At 38.1% G+C, this 20,113-nt stretch overlaps 2 protein-coding genes and 1 pseudogene across 2 annotated transcripts in view; all 3 read left to right on the plus strand.

Moving 5' to 3' along the window:
• LOC129438979 (uncharacterized) overlaps positions 1-20,113 on the plus strand; it is a 177,884-nt pseudogene that overhangs the window by 103,249 nt on the left and 54,522 nt on the right.
• LOC129437061 (uncharacterized) overlaps positions 1-20,113 on the plus strand; it is a 234,893-nt gene that overhangs the window by 73,928 nt on the left and 140,852 nt on the right. The gene's annotated exons all lie outside the window — the stretch shown is intronic.
• On the plus strand, positions 11-15,769 carry LOC141361745 (uncharacterized). The gene is made up of 2 exons (XM_073863491.1): positions 11-487; positions 12,207-15,769. The coding sequence occupies exons 1-2, from the start codon at positions 148-150 to the stop codon at positions 13,694-13,696; spliced, it is 1,830 nt and encodes a 609-aa protein (XP_073719592.1). The 5' UTR covers positions 11-147; the 3' UTR covers positions 13,697-15,769.

Consider the following 20,113-nt stretch of genomic DNA (forward strand, 5'->3'; position numbering starts at 1 on the left):
TGCAGCTCTTTAGTCCGCAGATAAACTCACCAAAGAAAGAAAGAAAGAGCGCGTGTGTGATGTGTTTGTGTATCCTCAGTGTTTTTCTCTCTTGCGTGTTTCATTGAGTGTAAACAGAGTCTTGTCTCTGTGTATTTAAGTGTTAAGATGATGCAGGACACTACAGTGTGTGACAGTAAACAGAGCTTACAGGAGGATCAAACCTCCACAGAGTCTCTGGATTCTGTCTGTAACGCTGGAGAACAGCAGCAGATCCTGCAGACCAAACTGAAGATGTGTTCAGTTAAACTCATCGACTGCACGAACCTCATGATGAAGATTAAAACTGAACCCACAGAAATCAAAACTGAACCCACAGAAATCAAAACTGAACCCACAGGAATGAAAACTGAACCCACTGAAATGAATACCGAACCCACAGAAATAAAAACTGAACCCAGAGAAGAGGAAGATCGCACTGAGGAAGATGATGATTTTATTCCATCAGGTATGTCTCCTTATTGTCGTGTTTTTTTTTTTACAGTTTTAACTGTCATGTGAGCACCTGGTTTGGGTTTTCAGTCAGAAACTAACTCAAAAGACCCAAAAATGTACATTTTAAAGGTGTTTAGGCTATATTTAATAGGCTTATTTAGGAACATGCATGTTGGTTTAGTTCACGCCAAAATGAGAATTTTATCATAAATCACTTACGTCTGTGTCGTCCTAAACCCCCAAGTGCTTCGATTCTCTTCAGAACACATTTTTAGATGTTTTTGATGAAAACCGGGAGCCCAGCAAACACAGAACGTTTCCATATGGTATTTGGTTATTTATTTGGGAACCAAAACCTCCCTGCTAAAAATGATAGAAACCATCACAGAAATTCTATTGGATGTATTATTATTATTATTATTATTATTATTATTATTATTATTTATTCCAGACACATAGGTCTTTATCAAAAAGACATACAAACATACTTATTTACAAACAATACACACAAGAAAGGAGGAAAAAAAGACATAAAAAACATACAGGCTTTTAATATTGTTTAACACACTTATACTGTTTTTCGAATCCCTCAGCCGACACATGAAGCTATACCTCCTTAACACAGCATTTAAGGTGGATTATTTAAGGGGGCGTTCAATCTGTGTCAGGGTTGGGGATTTTTCCTCCCGGCCAGCTTTTCTTGATTGTGGAGTACCTCAGGGTTCAATTCTGGGTCCTATTCTTTTTTCTTTATTTTTGTTGCCTTTAGGCCAAATTTTTAAGAAATATGGTATATTTTATCACCTATATGCCGACGACATTCAGATTTACTTACCGATTGGAGCTGGAGGATCAAGCCCTACTTTATCCCTGGTTGCTTGTTTAAAGGAGGTGACTACTTGGTTAGAGCAAAACTGCCTGCAGTTAAATGCAAGCAAGTCTGAGGTCATGGTGTTTGGGATGAATAAGGACGACATTGGTTTAACCGATTTCCTAGGTATATGGGAAACATATGTTCAGCCTAAAATAAGAAATTTAGATGTAACTTTTAACTCGGCACTTATGTTTGACCATCAGATTAAAAATGTGGTAAAAAATATTTTTTTTCAGTTAAGGACTATTGCGAAATTAAAATCACTTTTTGTCTGTTCCTGATCTGGAAACATTGATTCACGCATTCATTTCCTCAAGCTTGGATTACTATAATGCTTTATATATAGGCATCAGTCTATCTCTTATTTCAAAATTGCAGCTGGTTCAAAACGCTGCAGTGAGGCTCCTTACTGGTACTAAGAAAAGGGAGCATATTACACCAGTTCTGAAAAGGCTCCATTGGCTCCCTGTGAAATATCGGATACAGTATAAGGTTTTGTTATATGTTTACAAAGCTGTTCATGAGTTGGCCCCTGAATATATCAAGGATTTGGTGGTTAAGAACTCTGGTAGATCTCAAAGGTCTTTTAATTGCTTACTACTCTATGTTCCAAGAACTCGTCTTAAGACGAAAGAGGATCGAACGTTTTCAGTCGTTGGCCCTAGGTTGTGGAATGCTTTGCCTCCTGATATTAGATCTGCACCATCAGTTGATGTTTTTAAAATTTGTGTGAAAACTTATTTGTATTCTGTCTCTTTTAATTCTTGATTCTCTATTGTATATTGTATTTTATATGCTTTTTCTTGTTTTTAGTTGTACAGTCCTTTGGTCTACATTGTAGTGGAAAGGGCTATATAAATAAATGAGACTTGAGACATTAGTTTTAATGGGATTTTTTTTGTTTGTAATTAGGGATGCACCGAATCCAGGATTCGGATTCGGCCGAATACTGGGCTTTTTTGACGGGGTTCGGGTTCGGCCGAATCCTAGATTTTTTTTCCACCGAACCCTAGACTTGCGCTACGCTGGTCGACGTCACGCGGCCGTTGATTACACACATCGGGTGGTGACGTGGAGATGAGCTTTTTCTTTCGGTGAGCCTTAGGGGCTGGACACACCAAAACTTTTAAACACGGCTGAAAACGCCTTGAGGACGCCAAATGCCAGCTGTTTTTCAGCCGAGCGCTTGGTAGCTGTGATGCTTCAGCTGTGAGCTGGTTGGTTGCTGTGGTAATGTCCCGCCCCTCCTCCACTGTAATTGGACGGCCATGTGAAAACTGACATTGACGAGCGGAGCTTCTCACTCAAAGTTAAATATAGTTTTCAGCGCAGAGCTCTTAAATGGTGGATTCGGGATTCGGCCGAATCTTAAATGGTGGATTCGGGATTCGGCCGAACCTAAAAAATCTGGATTCGGTGCATCCCTAGTTGTAATGGAAACTATAATGATCTCTACTGGTATGTGTTGGGTTATTGGATCATTTTTATGCCAATAAAAATAAATGCAAATTTCAAGAAACGAATGAACATGTGAAATGAAAATAAAGAAAACCCAGCTAACATTTTTTGGTTCCCAAACGTTTTCCTAACGTTAGTTTTTGGTTCCCATAATGTTATTTTTTTGTTAGCCAGGAAAGTTTCTTTACAGAAATAGAACTTTATATTTAGGTTAGTTTAACGTTACAGTAACGTTAAAATAATGTTGTTTTTAGGTTAGTTTAACATGAAACTAAACTAAAAATAACATTCCCCTAACGTTATCATAGGTCTACTGGTGTTGGTCTTCAAAAAAACTTTTATTTTTTTAAAATAAGTTTTATTACTTTTCCTGACATAATTTTTAGTCTGAAATTTACATTCAGGCATATCACACTATAGAGGTTAGAGGAACATTATCAGAACGTTAAGGCAATGTTAGCAGGTTGTTTGCGGAATGTTTCTTTAATGTTTCACAAGGTTAGGGGAACGTTACCTAAACCCAGAGGGAACATTCTATTGACATCAAAAACTTTCCTGGGAAACCAACAGGAAGCGTTAGGTTATCTGTTCTGGAAACGTTCTGGGAATCAAAAATTGTTAGCTGAGAGGTTTCTGTCTGTCCCATTGAATCTAGTTAGTTTCACAATGCAGGTGGGCGATATATCCTTTAGACGATAATATCCGAATTGTTGTCTGGGTGATACGCAAAATTTGGATATCGAATATTTCATAATTTGTACAATCCGACCACCCAATCATGAAATTGCTGAAGGGAGTTAAAAAGAAAACAAATAACGCACACTATAACCTTCTAAACAATTATATGTAGCGATTTTAATGTAGGGGTTTGTTTGACTGTATTTTATGTTGGGTTTCTTTGTACAAAATCACGATCGTTCCTCAATTGCACGAGAGTAAGCTGCTACTAATTTGCAATACAACTACGGAGTTCTCACCTTTTATGACGTTTCTTAGGTTGAAGCAACAATCGAAAAACGTAAAGAGTAAAGCTGATGTAGGATTAATAAAATAGCTGCTGGGCAAAATATGCGTTGTTTGCGGAAAACTGAAGTCTGACGTTAAAAAGTTTTTCTTAAATGTCTGTGGCATCCGCAAGTGGCAAGCTTCGTGATTGTATCATTAGAAAGTTGCGTTGTATAATGATGAGTCCAAAAGATGGAATACATTTTCCCAAAAGATCCAACGGAATAGCCTCCGAACATGAACAGGGCTTATTTTAACTTCTAAAAAAAATTTTTTTTAGTACAAACTAAAACATTTGTTTTCATAAGTTTGAACACATTTCTTTGAAGGATTGCAAAAATATCGAGGAAAAATAGAGATATTCATTTTCGCCAATATCTCCGACCCCTATTTCACAATTTTTTCCCCAAACAAGAATCAGGGTTCCCACAGGTGCTTGAAATCCTTGAAAGTTTGTGAATCTGGGGGCGAAAATTCAAGGCCCTGGGTAGTTTTTGAAAATATACATACATGGATACAGGTCATTGAAAGTGCTTGAATCTACTTTATGCAAAAAAATCTGGAAAAAAATCCATATTATTCCTTGTGTAGTGTAGGATAATATCATGCAAATTCTAGACTTTTGATGTACAGATGCAAAAATGTTTTGCTTTAAATGTTTAAATCTTCTGTATGCAAATGTTGATTCATACAAAATGCTTTTTTGCATAGTTGTGTTTGACAAATGAAAATGTCTCTGGTTATGTATGTAACTGTTGTTCCCTGAGAAGGGAACGAGACGCTGCATCTCCCTTGCCATTCTTCATGCGTCCCTGTAATGCCGTCTTTGGCAATATTTCAGATAGTAATATACTTTCTGGCTCCTGCGTCACCCTTTCTTTGTCATTAAGCCTCACCATTGGTTGAATTTGATATACACATTAAGACGCACTTACCCCTGGAGGCGTCCCCAAAGTGTCACCCCAGTGACGCAGCGAGAGTTCCCTCGAAAGGGAACTGTAACAATGTATCTTAAAAGATAACACAATGTAACCTTGCTCTCACTTGAAATGTGTCCCCACATTTAGTCCTTGAATTTGAGGGTATTGGACATAGAAAGTCATTGAAAGGTCCTTGAATTTGAAGTTAACTAAGGTGTGGGAACCCTGAAGAATGAAAGATATCGCTAAAAAGGTCATTCAAAAATCAGTCGTTCAGTAATAATATTAGGAAGCGACGAGAAAACTTTGTGCGCAAAGAAAACAAAACGAATTATTTTGTTCAGCAATTTGTTCCCTTCCTTGGTTGTTCAGTGTGCGTTCACGACCAGACTTTGGCGCATGCTGATGACGTCACCTGCTGACCTAGTTGCTAATGTTTTTTGTATCCACTTTTTTTATTTAAGCCATAATGCAGGGCTCCAGGCTAACATTTAAGAGGAGTGGCACTGGCGCCACCAAATTGTACACCTGGTAGCCATTGGCCTTAATTTGGTGGCACCAGTAGCTGGGTGGTGTAAAAACAAAAAATAAACACTTAAACTAAGTCCAAAATTTTTTACTGCATTAATTAATTCATTACAAATACAGAATTATTTTTTCATTATATACATTTTTATTTTCACTTTACGCTTAACATATATTTGCCTTACTGTAACTATCAAACTTACAATCAACTTTTTTCTTACTTTGTTTGTAAAAGCTTAAGGCTACATTAAAACACAGACCTGAGTTAAGAAATCACATTTTTGTGCTGTAATAACCAGTGAATCACAAGTGGGCGAGACTTAAGACAAGTGTAAACGATGTAAAAAATGTTTTGAGCTCGTCCACTTTCGACCTTTAGAGGTTTCGGCCGAATTTAGGTTGCCGACTTAAAGGAATAGTCTACTCATTTTCAATATTAAAATATGTTATTACCTTAACTAAGAACTGTTAATACATCCCTCTATCATCTGTGTGCGTGCACATAAGCGCTGGAGCACGCTGTGACGCTTCGATAGCATTTAGCTTAGCCCCATTCATTCAATGCTGCCATTTAGAGATAAAGTTAGAAGTGACCAAACACATCAACGTTTTTCCTATTTAAGACGAGTAGTTATACGAGCAGGTTTGGTGGTACAAAATAAAATGTAGCGCTTTTCTAAGCGGATTTAAAAGAGGAACTATATTTTATGGCGTAATAGCACTTTTGGGAGTACTTCGACTCGCCTGAAAAGTCCGCTCCCCTTCTCACTCTCATAATGGGAGAGGGAGGGTGTTACTGCGCCGAGTCGAAGTACTCCCAAAAGTGCTATTACAATTCAATTGTATTTATATAGCGCTTTTCACAATTGGTGATTGTTTCAAAGCAGGTTTACATTAAAGCAGTGAAAAGCAAAGAAAATCGACAGATAGCACAACATTTTATACACAATAGCACGAGCAAGAGATAACATTATGCCATACATACCTTTCAATCACTCCTCTGCACTTGGCAATTAATAGCCCGATTCTGGGTTTTATTAGTCTAGTTTTGAAGTTTTGGCCTTGTATTGTGGTTTGTATGTGCACAAAGTAGCGTTCTATTCTTTTTCCTTATATGTAGCCTTTTCTATTTTATACATGACATTTGTTTTTGAAAGTTTATGCCCGACTCATATGTAATCTATGTAAACGAGTAAGGAGAGATTAAACATTTCTTAAGAATATTAATAACATTTTCCAACTTTTGAAGTGTTGATGAAAATGAGAATTTAGTTTATTTATTTATTAGGTTGTACAAACTAGCTATTGTGAGGTGAGTACCATTACTAAAACAAATTATGTGAATGCCTTGTTAAAGAGAAAAGTTTTAAGTCTAGATTTAAAGGTATCTACTGTGTCTGATTCTCGGACGGTTGGTAAATCATTCCAGAGCTTAGGGGCTAAGTAGGAAAAGGATCTTCCACCTTTAGACATTTGATATTTTATGGATAATTAAGAGACTAGAATTTTGAGACCGCAGTGCACATGATGGATTGTATTCTGATAGTAATTTTCTAAGATATGAGGGTGCTAGGCCATTTAAGGCTTTGTAGGTGATTAGTGATAATATAAATTGTATGCGATATTTAACTGGTAGCCAGTGCAAAGATGCCAGAATTGGACTTATGTGGTCATACTTCTTAGATCGAGTAAGCACTCTTGCACAAGCGTTTTGATCTACTGAAGCTTGATTACCTGATTTGCATGGCATCCTCCGAGTAAGGAGTTACAATAGTCTATTCTAGAGGTCATAAAAGGGTGGATAAGCTTCTCAGCATCTGATGCAGACAGCATATGGCGTATTTTTGAGATATTTCTAAGATGGAAGAATGCTGTGCGGCAGAGATATGAGTATCGAAGGATAAATTGCTGTCGAACATCACGCCTAAGTTCTTAACCATGGAGGTTGGCACCACAGTGCAGCCATCTATGGGCAACTTGTAATCTTTCATATTATGTTTGAAGCGATTCGGTTCGATAATAAGAGAGAGAGAGAGAGAGAGAGAGAGAGAGAGAGAGAGAGAGAGAGAGAGAGAGAGAGAGAGAGAGAGAGAGAGAGAACTTTATTAATCCCCAAGGGGAAACTGGTTTGCCACCACCTAAACCATACAGCCAACAAACACATCACACAACTAACACACAAAATAAATAAATAACTCTACATTTAGAGATTATTAAAACATGATTAAGAAATCAGTACCACATGATTATATAAAAATTCACTTTCACAATTCAGAAGTACAAGGGAACAATACAATCAATTCAACAATATAATAGTCAATAGTATTCATTAAAATATCTGACTGCTGCAGGAACAAATGTCCTTCTAAGTCGCTCACTAGAGCACCGAGGCATAATTAAACGCTTACTAAAAGAGCTTCGGAGTCCATTAAAAACACTGTGTAATGGATGGCCTTCAAAAAGGATAACAATTTTTAATTTTGACCTCATCCTCTTCTCCACAATGACCTCAAGTGAGTCTGGGATAAGGCCAATAACAGAGCCAGCTCTCCTGATTAACTTATTTATTCTATTTTTATCCTCGACAGATAAGCTGCCTCCCCAGCATAGAACAGCATAAAAAAGCACACTAGCCTCCGATATATATCGCCCAGCCCTACCGAATTTTAACATTTGAGGTTCATCTGTCAATGTATTGTTTTCTAATTTCTAATTCTAAATGTTTTTTATATTAATCAGATTTGTACCAGATGTGGGAAGCGGTGCTCTGTATTTATTTGTTTGGGGAACAGATAAAGTTGAAATGTGTTGATAATCTGGTAAGATTGACTCGAAGTGCTGGGATATAAGTGATCTTGACATATCACGGCAGTTAATGGACGGTTAAGCCGATCCGTCTGTTTCCTGACCTGTACCCTGGATAGTCAGACTGTATTAGAATTAAGACTATTGGTCAGATTTATACAGAGAATCGCCCTTCCTTCCTGAGACGGATGAAGGCCATCTCTCTTTAAATGCTTCCAATTGTCTATAAACCCTACATTATGCTGAGGGCACAATTTTTCAAGGTAATTGAAGTAATTTACTTTGCACATCTGTTCTGAATAAGCCCCAAATTTGTTTGCCCAGAGTTACCGGAACTGGCCGTGTGTTTTACTGGAAATGTTCCGGGTGGAACTATTTCCGTCATTTTTTGGTTCCGCTGCTTGAAGTCGCTCTGTGACACAGACACCTCTTAGTACGGCCTACATAAAACAGATCCTTACATGGGCACAATAAGCGGTAAATAACAAATGTAGTATTGCAGTTTATAAAATCTCTTATTTTAAATGTTTTATTAGATTTAAAATCCACAAAGGTTTTGGAAGGGATGACATTACTACAATGGGGGCAGTTCATGCATCGGTATAGCCCAGTTGGTCTCTTAAGCCAACTTTCCTTCTTAGGAGGATGATCGCTATGTACCAACTTATCACGAAGAGTCAGGGACCTTCTGTAAGAAACCAAGGGAGGTTGAGAAAAGACCTGTTGGTCTCAATGATGACATAGAGTTTAAGTGTTTTTATGATGTGTTTTCTATGTTCTTCTGATGACTACGCTTTGTATATTTTGTTCTTTATTATTTCATATTTGTTACTTAGAAAGATGAAACATAGTTGTTTTCATCTTTAGATAACTCATATTTTTGCTTTATTGGTTATTTTCATTTCTTGATGTGTTTTGTTTTAGTTTGGTCTCCTAATCCTTTACACTTCATTAGGTCTAATTGATTGTTTCAAGTATGATTTGTTCATGGAATGGCTTCTAACGAGGGGCGTTGTTTTAACTTATAAATTGCTGACATTCTCAGTGTGTGTTGCTTTGCCCTGAAGAAGACCACTTGCTGGTCGAAACATGTTGGCGTTTGGATTTTATAAGATGTAAGCCACACTTAATAAAGGCTTTTTATTTATTCCTTCTCCTTTTTGTTATTTTTGATTGAGTGCCTGGGACTTGTGTTTTTTGTCACAGGTATAAGTGATTTATGATAAAATAAAGCAAATAAGCCCCAAGAAGCAGTGGGTTACCACCAGTGCATTTTATAACAAATAAGGGGCCTTGTTGCGGCGTGAAGCGGAAACCCCCTTAGCTGTTATAAAATGCACTGTAACCCCACTGCTTTACGGGGCTTATTGCTTTTATAAAACAGTTACTTCATATGCATAACGTTAGCAGGATTTCATAAAATAAAACACAAATAAGTTGTAATTATATTAGAACAAATATCACTCTTCTGCCAAACAAAGATGTTCCTCAGAATCAAGTGTGGCTGCAACAGAGCGCAGGTTCTAATCCACACACACACACGGCAGACACAATGAGAATATGATTTAAGACTGGGGTGTTTATTTTATAAATCAACATTCATCTAAAATATACATTAACATTTATATCGTGCAACTGTTGAAGTGATGATCAAATATGCTTGGAAGCATGCTGAACTCTTTCCCCGTCAGCGTTTTTTTTCATGTTGCCACCCAGTTTAAGTTTAATGCCTTACAGAAAATTATCATCTTTAAATTAACATAAAATATCAAATGAAAGAACAGTCCATCCGCTTTCCAACAACAACAAAAAAAGTTTCATCCTACCTTCATTTGTTCTCTTATCAGTCATCACCTCTCAAATTTTCAGCTAAAAGCAGAGATAATACCATTTTTGTGAAGAACTTTTGTAAGAGATCAGATTCAACGCTGTTGTGTCGAGTGGATGCGTCAGTGTTTAAGTTGGGTAAGATTGCCATCTAGTGGATAATAGCGGAAATATCAGTAAGACAAAACAACTCAGAGAATGTTTTCTCTTTATTGATTAGATGACTCAACAATATTTATTGACATTTATCTGGATATCGCCATTAATTGTGCAATTGTAGACAAATTAAATGATTAAAGACTGTGGTGTTTATTTTCATAAATCAGTACGCAGCAACAGTGGCGCAGTGATACTTGTGATGCGGTCTGAACCGTGGGTTTACCAGGGTATTTTATCACGGCTTGGAACGCGTTTCAACCAATCAGAATGAAGAACCAGAATGAGCCATTGTATAATATGATTTAAGACTGGGGTGTTTATTTTCACAACATTTATCTAATTTAGGATGCAGGGATAAACGGACGTCTGACTAAAGTGAGTGATTCTATTTTCTTTGTAATACTAACTTGGCATTTATGTACACAATAGCATATCTGAGCTGTGTTTTATATGTCTATAATGTGATAGCAATGAGGCCGATAAAACACAGATGTATTTACAGTAAACAAGAGACAAAAAGAAAATTGGTAAAACTAAATAAACATTTAATATGCATACCCTTTTTTAAGTACATGAAAAGACATTTGTACTGCGGACCTGACACCTCACGTTACTGTTTGAATAAGACTTTGCTTCACACGAGACGCAGGGTGTTATTGTGTGTAACACAACGTTAAGGGTGTCATGTAGGGCTGTGCCGATAAACGATATCACATCGAATCGTGATAAAATTTAAAACGATAACGGTGATAAGCTCCGGACAGTTTTACTCGATATGGATTGATCAGTACTTTTGATTAATGCGTTTCTCGTCATGGATCGCAAACAATGACAAGCGCCTTATTAAAGCACAAGCAGGTTGCATTATGAGGCTGGACACACCAAAACTTTTAAACGCGGTTTAAAACGCCTTGAGGACGGTGAATGTCAGCTGTTTTTCAACCAAGCGCTTTGGTAGCCCTGATACTTCAGCTGTGAGCCGGCTGGTTGTTGTGGTAATGTCCCGCCCCTTCTCCACTGTATTTGGACGGCCTTGTGAGAACTGACATTGACGAGCGGAGTTTTTAACTAAAAGTTTAATATTTTTGAACTCTTGGAGCTCAGCGCTGAAAAAACCCGCTAGCTGCCATAATTTGAAAAACGCTGAGTTTCCATTGAAATCAATTGAAAACATGCGCCGGTGTTGTGTCGAAGTCTGTTCCCCCTATGTTCCCCCTATTTTTCCCTTCAGTGTAGTGTTTTTATGGCGTTTTTATCACGTTATAGGTTTTATTATTTATATATTTAAAGTTTTAATGGCTACTGAGATGTATATGTGTGCATTTCTGTAATGTATCTGTATTGTTCTTAATGGCAAGTCAATTATTTTTACAGTATGAATCATATTATATGTATAATATTTATTTAATTATGTATGCAAACATTACATTTTTAAAACAACCAGTAAAGGAAAAAAAAGAAAAAGACAGGCTATATTTTAAAAGAAATACCCTAATCGAAAACTGTCAAATGTATGAAATATTTAATAAATTGTATTATAAAATACATGATATTATGCCTTTTTAGTATAACCAATTCAAATCTTTAATCTTTCTAAATGTAACGTGATGAAAACACTATAAAAGCACTACACTAAAGGGAAACATAGGGGGAACAGAGTTCGACACAACACCGGCCGCGGGCGTAAAACATGCCCATGTCACGTCCGTTCGGCTTCTTCATTCTGATTGGTTAAAGCGCATTCTAAGCCGTGATAAAATACCCCGGTAAGCCCACGGTTCAGATCGCATTACATAAGTATCACTGCGCCACTATTGCTGCGTACTGATTTATGAAACTAAACACCACAGCCTTTAATCATATTTTCATTGTGTCTTTGCTGCATCTGTGTTGCTTGAGAAATGCGCTCTGTTGCAGCCACGCTTGAATCTGAGGAACTACTTTGTTTTGCGGAAGAGTAATATAATAAAACAAAGCAGCTGGATATGTTTACAAATGTTGGTTTATTTGATGTGCAATGACCCAGCTGTAATAATAGGACTGACACCTGTCTTCTGTCTTATGTGTGAATCTAGAAAAAGATACAGAATCTCAATTCTTCATCCTTCTTTGTGTAAATAGAATGAAAAGACAACTTAATTGTTTCATGTTTCTTTCAGGTGTGAAGAGTGATTCATGTCTGGATATAGAAATAACGTCCTCAACATCAAAAGAGCGACTGACAGCACAAACTCTTTCCGGCATCACCTGTGAAAAGACATTCAGCTCACAGAGGCATTTAGAGAGACATGAGAGAAAACACACAGAACAGAAACTCTTCACCAGATCTGAGATCAGCTTTACTACCTTACAAGAGAAGAAACTTCATTCAGAAGACCACAGAGAGAAGAAGATGAAGAAGCAGTTTCACTGTGAGCAGTGTGGGAGGATTTTTGTCTCTTCCCATAATCTAAATGTTCACATGAGGATACACCGTGATGAAAAGCCTTTCAACTGCACTGAATGTGGAAATTACTTCAGAACCAAACAATATCTTAAAGTTCATCAGAGAGTTCACACTGGAGAAAAACCTTACGAGTGTCCTCACTGTGAGAAGAGATTTAGCCGTAAACGTGGTTTGAACCGACATGTGCGTTCACACACCAATGAGAGACTCTATCAGTGCAGTGAATGTAACAAAACCTTTAGGGATTCACGCTCTTTAAAAAAACACCAGAATACTCACATCAAAGAGAAACTCCATCAGTGTTCACACTGTGATAAATGTTACTTTCATAAATATCAGCTGATAGTCCATGAGAGAGTTCATACTGGAGAAAGACCTTATCACTGTAGTCTATGTGGGAAGAGTTTTCGTCAAAAAACTACATTACTATGTCATAAGAGAATTCATACAGGTGAAAAACCTTACAAATGCTCTCAGTGTGACATGACATATGCTTATTCGGGTCACTTCAAAGTCCATCAGAGAGTTCACACTGGAGAGAAACCTTACGTCTGCTCTCACTGTGGAAAGAGCTTCTCTAGTTCATCTAAATTCAGAGTTCATCAAAGAGTTCATACTGGAGAGAAACCTTATCACTGTAGTGTCTGTGGGAAGAGTTTTAGTCATCAAACTACATTACTATGTCACAAGAGACTTCATACAGGTGAAAAACCTTTTAAATGCTCTCAGTGTGACATGACATTTGCTTATTCAGGTCACGTCAAAGTCCATCAGAGAGTTCACACTGGAGAGAAACCTTACGTCTGCTCTCACTGTGGAAAGAGTTTCTCTAGTTCATCTCATTTAAGAGATCATCAGAGAGTTCATACTGGAGAGAAACCTTTTCACTGTAGTGTCTGTGGGAAGTGTTTTAGTCATGGGTCTACATTACTAAAGCACATGAGAATTCATACAGGTGAAAAACCTTTCAAATGCTCTCAGTGTGACATGACGTTTGCTCAGTCAAGTTCCTTAAAATACCATCAGAGAGTTCATACTGGAGAGAAACCTCATCACTGTAGTGTCTGTGGGAAGAGTTTTAGTCAAGGGTCTTCATTCCTAAATCACAAGAGAATTCATACAGGTGAAAAACCTTTCAAGACGTTTGCTCAGTCAAGTCACTTACAAGCCCATCAGAGAGTTCAAATTGGTGAGAAACTTTAAAGCTGAAGGTATACTAGGGGGGGTCTGCATGACGTCATTTTTGTCATTAGGAGAAAATGACCGTACGCGTTCAACAGCGCATGTGTGAGAACATATTGAGACAGAACACCCCACTACAAACAATTAGGGCGCACTCACACTATCCAAACCGCGCTCGGGCACGTTTGACCCCCCCAAAGCCTGGTTTGTTTGACTAGTGTGATTGTTCTGTTCCGCGGATTGGTTAATGGCGTCGCGGCTGTGTTGCAGAGGTGGGCGGACTCGGATCGATAAAAGTACAGTGTGAGTGCGTGCACCTGGGGGAGTATGGAGGGTTGACAATCGCGCTGGGGCATGGTTTGGTTTGGTTTGGATAATGTGAGTGCACCCTTACACAAAGGCAATAGAAAGCATTTGCACACACACTATTGTTTTTTCTTCTTTTTATTTTCACTTATTTCAAGAACAGAAAGCTGTGGAGCATTTTCATCACCTTAATGTTTGACTCCTGGTCTTTGTTTTCTTCTTGTTTCTTCTAAACTTTGTTTGCCATGGTGGATCCTCTACTTTTCTTCACCAATCCTGCATTTTTTCCGTTGCATAGTACCTCACGGTTTGGTGTCAGTTTACTTTTGGAAGCTTTTTCACTGAGTGAAGTACATAGTACCCGATACTTTTTAGGACCACCTCGGTTGGGGTTCCAAGCGACCTGAGCTGAGACCAAACGTGATGTGAAAACACTGTAGATCACTGATTGTTCTGAGAGAATCGTCACTATCAGTGTAATTGCTATAATGTAAAAGATTAGCTTTACCTTAGTGCTAGCTTGCGGTGTCTCGAGCAAACATGATGTCATCTGTGCTCTGCTATAAGTTCCCAAACTCACTTTAGCGATGAAAAACATCTACAGGTTGAGAATCAAGACGGTTACAGTGGTGTCGTGTAGAGAGTAAAACCGGGGGTTTTGCCTTGCGACGTCAGAGTGTGCGCCGCTATCCACTGTGTTTGACGTCAAGATTGTGCGCCACGACTGCTTTGTTGATGATTCTGTGCAATGGCGGACGTATCTTGCTAATAATAACTGTGCCAACAGGGCTTCTAACATAGATGCTCAGTTATCTCACTATATTGCGGAACACGATTTGGGTTATATACCCGCCTGCTGGTGTGGCATGCTCTTGAGTCTAGAGTAGTCTTACGACTGGGTTTACCGCCCAGCTGGTGCAACTGGCCCTGAGGGTTTAGTTACCCTTTAATAGTAAAATAAGAACAAATAATCAAATGATGAGCAATATCGCATAAATTCAACAGAATAAACACACTAATAAAATAAAAGTGTGCTGTTCAAGTTTTTCAGATTAATCTAACAGTTCTGTATTTTGGAGGTAAGGTGCCAAGCTGGAAAGAGTGTATGTGTCTGGGAGCAAACATACCGTTCATAACTATACAATAGTGTTAATGCATGTTGTTTTTCATATTTTATTTACACATTTATCATTTTTATTTCTTTTATAAACTTTTTTTTTATGTGTCAAACTCATTTATTTTATATTGTGTGCTGTGTGATTTTACATATTGGTTTCAAAGTTATAATGTCATGGGACCACATTGTCATAAATTGTTCATTTAAGGTCACTGTTCAGATCATTTAGTAAATGCTTTGTTCATTTTTACAATGATTATGTCTCCTGACTTCTGCTATAGGCCTATTATCTGTGCTGGTAAATTAAAGTTTACATAATTATCTAGTATTTTGTCAAGTCTTTTTATTCTTTCTAGGAAAGTTAAAGGACCTGTTATTGCATTGAGAGCATCTTGACCAGATACACAGTGTGATATGTTAGCACAATAGAAACGAACTGCAAGAGCTTGTAGAGGGATAAAGACTGCTGAGAGGAACACCACTATTTGAGTATATGCTGCATACTTGACAAGTTTGTCACACTTTCACTGCACAGACACCATATATTGTATAACAGGTTTCTTTTACTTTATTAATAGTATTTTAATGACAATCACAGTTGAATGTAATGTTGTAATAAAAACGGAAAAATTTCTTTTTAGGTATCTATACAGGTGAAAATAAAGGCTTTAAACTTCAACTGCAGTTTTAATTTGCACATTCAAGAGAGAATAATTTTAAATATTATTTTAAGTTCCTTTAAAAAATGTGTTTATTTTACGGGAGAAAAGGAAACTGTAGAATTCATAATCTTACAACAGAAGTTATATGATAAAAATAGAAAATAACAACCTACCAGGGATGATTTGGATGACCAGGGTTTTGCTACTGTATTTTTATATAAACATATGGCAATCAAAACTGGGGCCCGTTTCAGAAAGGTGGTTAAGTGAAAACTCTGAGTTTGTTAACCCTGAAATAAGGGAAACTCTGAGTTTTCCGTTTCAAAAAGGGAGGTAGGTTAAACCTGAGACAGCGGGGTAAGTCAAGCCTGTTTCAGAAGGAGAGGTAACTTATACTCAGAGTCTGTTTCCGGAGTAACATACTCTCTGAACCTAACCTGGTCGGGAGCAGGTTTTATCCTGTAAACTCTGAGTTTCTTGTGGTCTCCTCTCCTTTTTTAAAGGAGTAACTTAGCGGTGTTTAATCTTGTTAGTTGCTTTAGTACATTCAATCATTGCGCACATTTTTATTATGTACACTGTAAAATATTTTTTGCTGTTTTTAAGTTATAATTAAATTGCCAGTGCAAACCATTTTAACTTACGACTTTATATTTTTATATATTACACTAAACTTTCAACTAAAAAAATTTGTAAATTGAAATGACTTGTAAAGCTAATATGATATACTTAGGTGCATAGATCGTCTCAGTGACTAAAATGTCATGTACTTTTATAGAGAATCTTGTAGATGATGATGTTGCATTCATTTGTAGAAAGTTAAATTTATGTCCCGAGAGGATATTGAGACCCCGAGTGGTTTTTTGTCATATGCACTTACATTTATGTGAGCGAAATTATTATTTTTTGCAGTCATTTTAGATATATAAATATCCTAGACTAATATCACTTTTTGTGGTGCTCTTACATCTATACAGTTCCCTTGACATTTCTTATGCATCTACTCGTCATTACCGCTGGTCTAGTGGGTAGTGCTGTGTGTAATAGTTGGCCAGACGTACCATCGGATTTCGAATCCCGGCCGGGCGAATTTTTGTCTTATTCATGACAAACATTTGTAAAGTTCGTAGCCTTATATGACAAAGTATTATGCTTAATTTTATTTTAGCTAAGCTGCTGTCATCTTTTTGTCCATGGGATTGCATGTGCATGTAAATGAATATAATGTACAGTCCTCAGTTTATTTACTTTGGATATTTTAACTGTGATGAAAAATTAAATGTACGCATTTACTAGAGTAGCAATTTACAAAAACAACTCTTTTCTTTAAAATATATGCTCGTAGTTGCATTACACTTGCAGTAACACTTTCAGTTTTAGTAGTAAAAATGATTAAGACCTCTTTGTCACGTGCTGTTGCCATGGTAAATCGTAATATCTGAGCTCCATTGATGATGGCTTTTCAATGTGGCTGTGCAGGCGCTTAACTAGATGCTGCGTCCGAAACCGCCTACTACGTACTATATAGTACGCCAAAAGCAGTAGGCGAAGCGAGTAGTAGCCTATGTCCGAATACATAGTATTCGAAAAACAGTATGCGAAAAGTACCCGGATGACCTACTACTTCTGGTTAGATTTTGCAGTGTGCATACGATGGACGCTACACTATCCCATCACACCCGTCGCTATGGGCGGGCCTTAGGGGGCCGGGCCCGCCCTCAAGGACGCTTGTGCCCCCCCCAGTATTTAAAAAAATACTGTCATTTTAAATTATTAATGTTGCTAATTTTGTGTTGCATTAATGTTGTATTCTTTATAATTAAAACATTAAAAATATAAAAAACAATGGTGTGATTTTGTTTGATTGATGGGAATCTAGCTACACTGCAACAGCCTATCACGAGGCTACGTACGACACGTACGTGACGTAGCCTACGTCAGTGTAGCCGCTCAACAGTTACCGCACTTTTTTTAGACTGGATGAGTTTTCGCTTAGCTACTGCTTTAAGATGGATATTATCCGCAAATGGTTAAAAGCCCAACAACAGTCTCCAAAAGACGCGCAGCAGTCAGACAGAAAGAAACTCCGGTGGCCTTGCAACCAATTTGGCGAGCTGCTCCATTCGTTTTACTTTGTTAACTGACGACGACACCAACGTAACCGCTAAAATGTAAATTTATAATTGACTGACATGTTTGTCTCAACGAAAATGAACCTTCCGACAACCACACAATGTCGCAGCGCTCTTGGCAAACAGATGAGAGGTTTGAAAAGGACATTGACGCACACAGGCGAGAGAGTTCGGGTCTTCTCGGGTCCGTTCAGAAAAAACACATTCATTTTTAAATTACCCGAGACCCGATGCCGCTATTGTTGTACCCGACTCGTGTCCGAGGCATATGTGAAACTTTTAGACCCGAACCCGATCGGGTCTCGGGTCGGACCTCGGGTTTTCGGATCTAAGTGGACCCGTGAAGAACTCTACCGTGGAGCCCGACCCCGGGCCTAACAGACTACTACATTCAGAAGATATGGACTTGATCACTGCGGTGATTCAGCTTGCTTCTGAAAAGGACCTCACTCACAAGTTTAATTCCGAATGGACACTTTATTAATGAGGAGCTTCTGCTCTGAGAAACGCCGCCTGCCGCTGTACTGACAGGAGGTAAGGGAGAGACGACAGCGCTGCCTCCACAGTACCGTAGGTTCAAAGTCTGTGTGTGTGAATGTGTGTGTGTGTGTGTGTGTGTGTGTGTGTGTGTGTGTGTGTGCACGTGTCTCATGGCAATGCATCCCAGCTAACACAAATACCTAACTGTTACGTAACGTCGACGTTATATGATTACCAAACTTACGTCGTGGCGACCGGAAAAGTGAAATTCCTGAATTCGTCGCCTCGACGTAACTTTGCAACGTAATCTGCCTGTCGTGGGCACGTCGTGACAACGTAATGGATTAAAAGTTTTGTGTTGGTAAGTTTTGTGTTTGTCTCTCAGTTCAGAAAAACGACCGGTCCTGTCAGATGCCGTGCTGTGCATGTGCGGTTACACGCTCTGATTGAGTTCAGCTGAAGGAGGGAGACGCGTGCTGTTTTTTGTTTCCTATGTAAAGAGCAGCTCGTACGGTGGTTAAATATCTATTCTATTTTGACTTATTTAAGGGAAACTTTGAGACTGAAAAGTTTTAACATGCTAACCTAAATAGAAAATAAAATAAATGTTAATATAATTGTAATGGTAATGAAATTACCTCCCTGGGACGTAACAGTTACGTTGCCAGTAAGTTATGAAATTACCAAAATAGTACGAATGTATTACCTAACTGGAACGTACTTGGTTACCTCGCGACGTTAGGAGACCGTACTGGCGACGTAGTGATTTGGTACTGTAATGGTAATGAAATTACCTCCCTAGGACGTAACAGTTACGTTGCCAGCTGGTAAGTCATGAAATTACCAAAAATGACAAATAAATTACGTAACTAGGACGTCGTGTGTTAGCTGGGATATCCCTCTGTTGACTGCTTTAAAATGCAATGTTTGAGAGATGTCTCTGGTGTTACATGTAATATGTTGTATAGATTTATGGATATTCATAAAATTGTTTCTATATGTAATGTGGTGTGTAGGCTATAGGCTATCTGGTCATATTGCTGATGGTTGTTTAACGTGGTGATTACGTGCTGCGCGAATAGAGTATATATTATTATAAGTATACGTACTGTAGGCTAATAATAAGTGTGCCCTCCCATGCATTTCATATGCCCCCCTTAAGACTGAGGTCTGGCGACGGGTCTGTATCCCATGATGCCCCGGACGAGGAGTTATCCAACGAAGAAGAAGATGCACGCGGCTGTTTTCGCGCTGAAATGACACGACGTGATGACGACGTATGTCACGTGATGTAGCAACATGGCGGATGTAGTACGTCCGAATCTCATTCATACTACCAGGATTCATACTATACAGAACCTACTGTTTTAACGCCAAGTAAGTAGGTACTTCATCTAATTCAGTACCTACTATACAGTATGCGGTTTCGGACGCAACCTACTCAGAGTCGATTGAACTAACTCAAATGAGCTTTTCTGTAGCCGAAAACTCAGAGTTTACTATCTCGGAGTAAATCAACTCAGAGTTCAAGTTTAAACTCAGAGTTAGTTGAACCTCCTTATTGAAACGGGCCCCAGCTTTACTGCATGTTTATTTTTCATAAGGGAGGATAAGTAAACTTGATTATGAATTTAGGTCATATATATAAAGCTCCTGACTATAAAATGTAGGTGCAGCAAATTTCTTATCGTAGGCTGTATGACTCATCTATGATTAACGGCTAGTTGTGTAAATTTTACAT

Source organism: Misgurnus anguillicaudatus, chromosome 24 (genome assembly GCF_027580225.2).
Source record: "Misgurnus anguillicaudatus chromosome 24, ASM2758022v2, whole genome shotgun sequence".
Classification (NCBI taxonomy): Eukaryota; Metazoa; Chordata; class Actinopteri; order Cypriniformes; family Cobitidae; genus Misgurnus; species Misgurnus anguillicaudatus.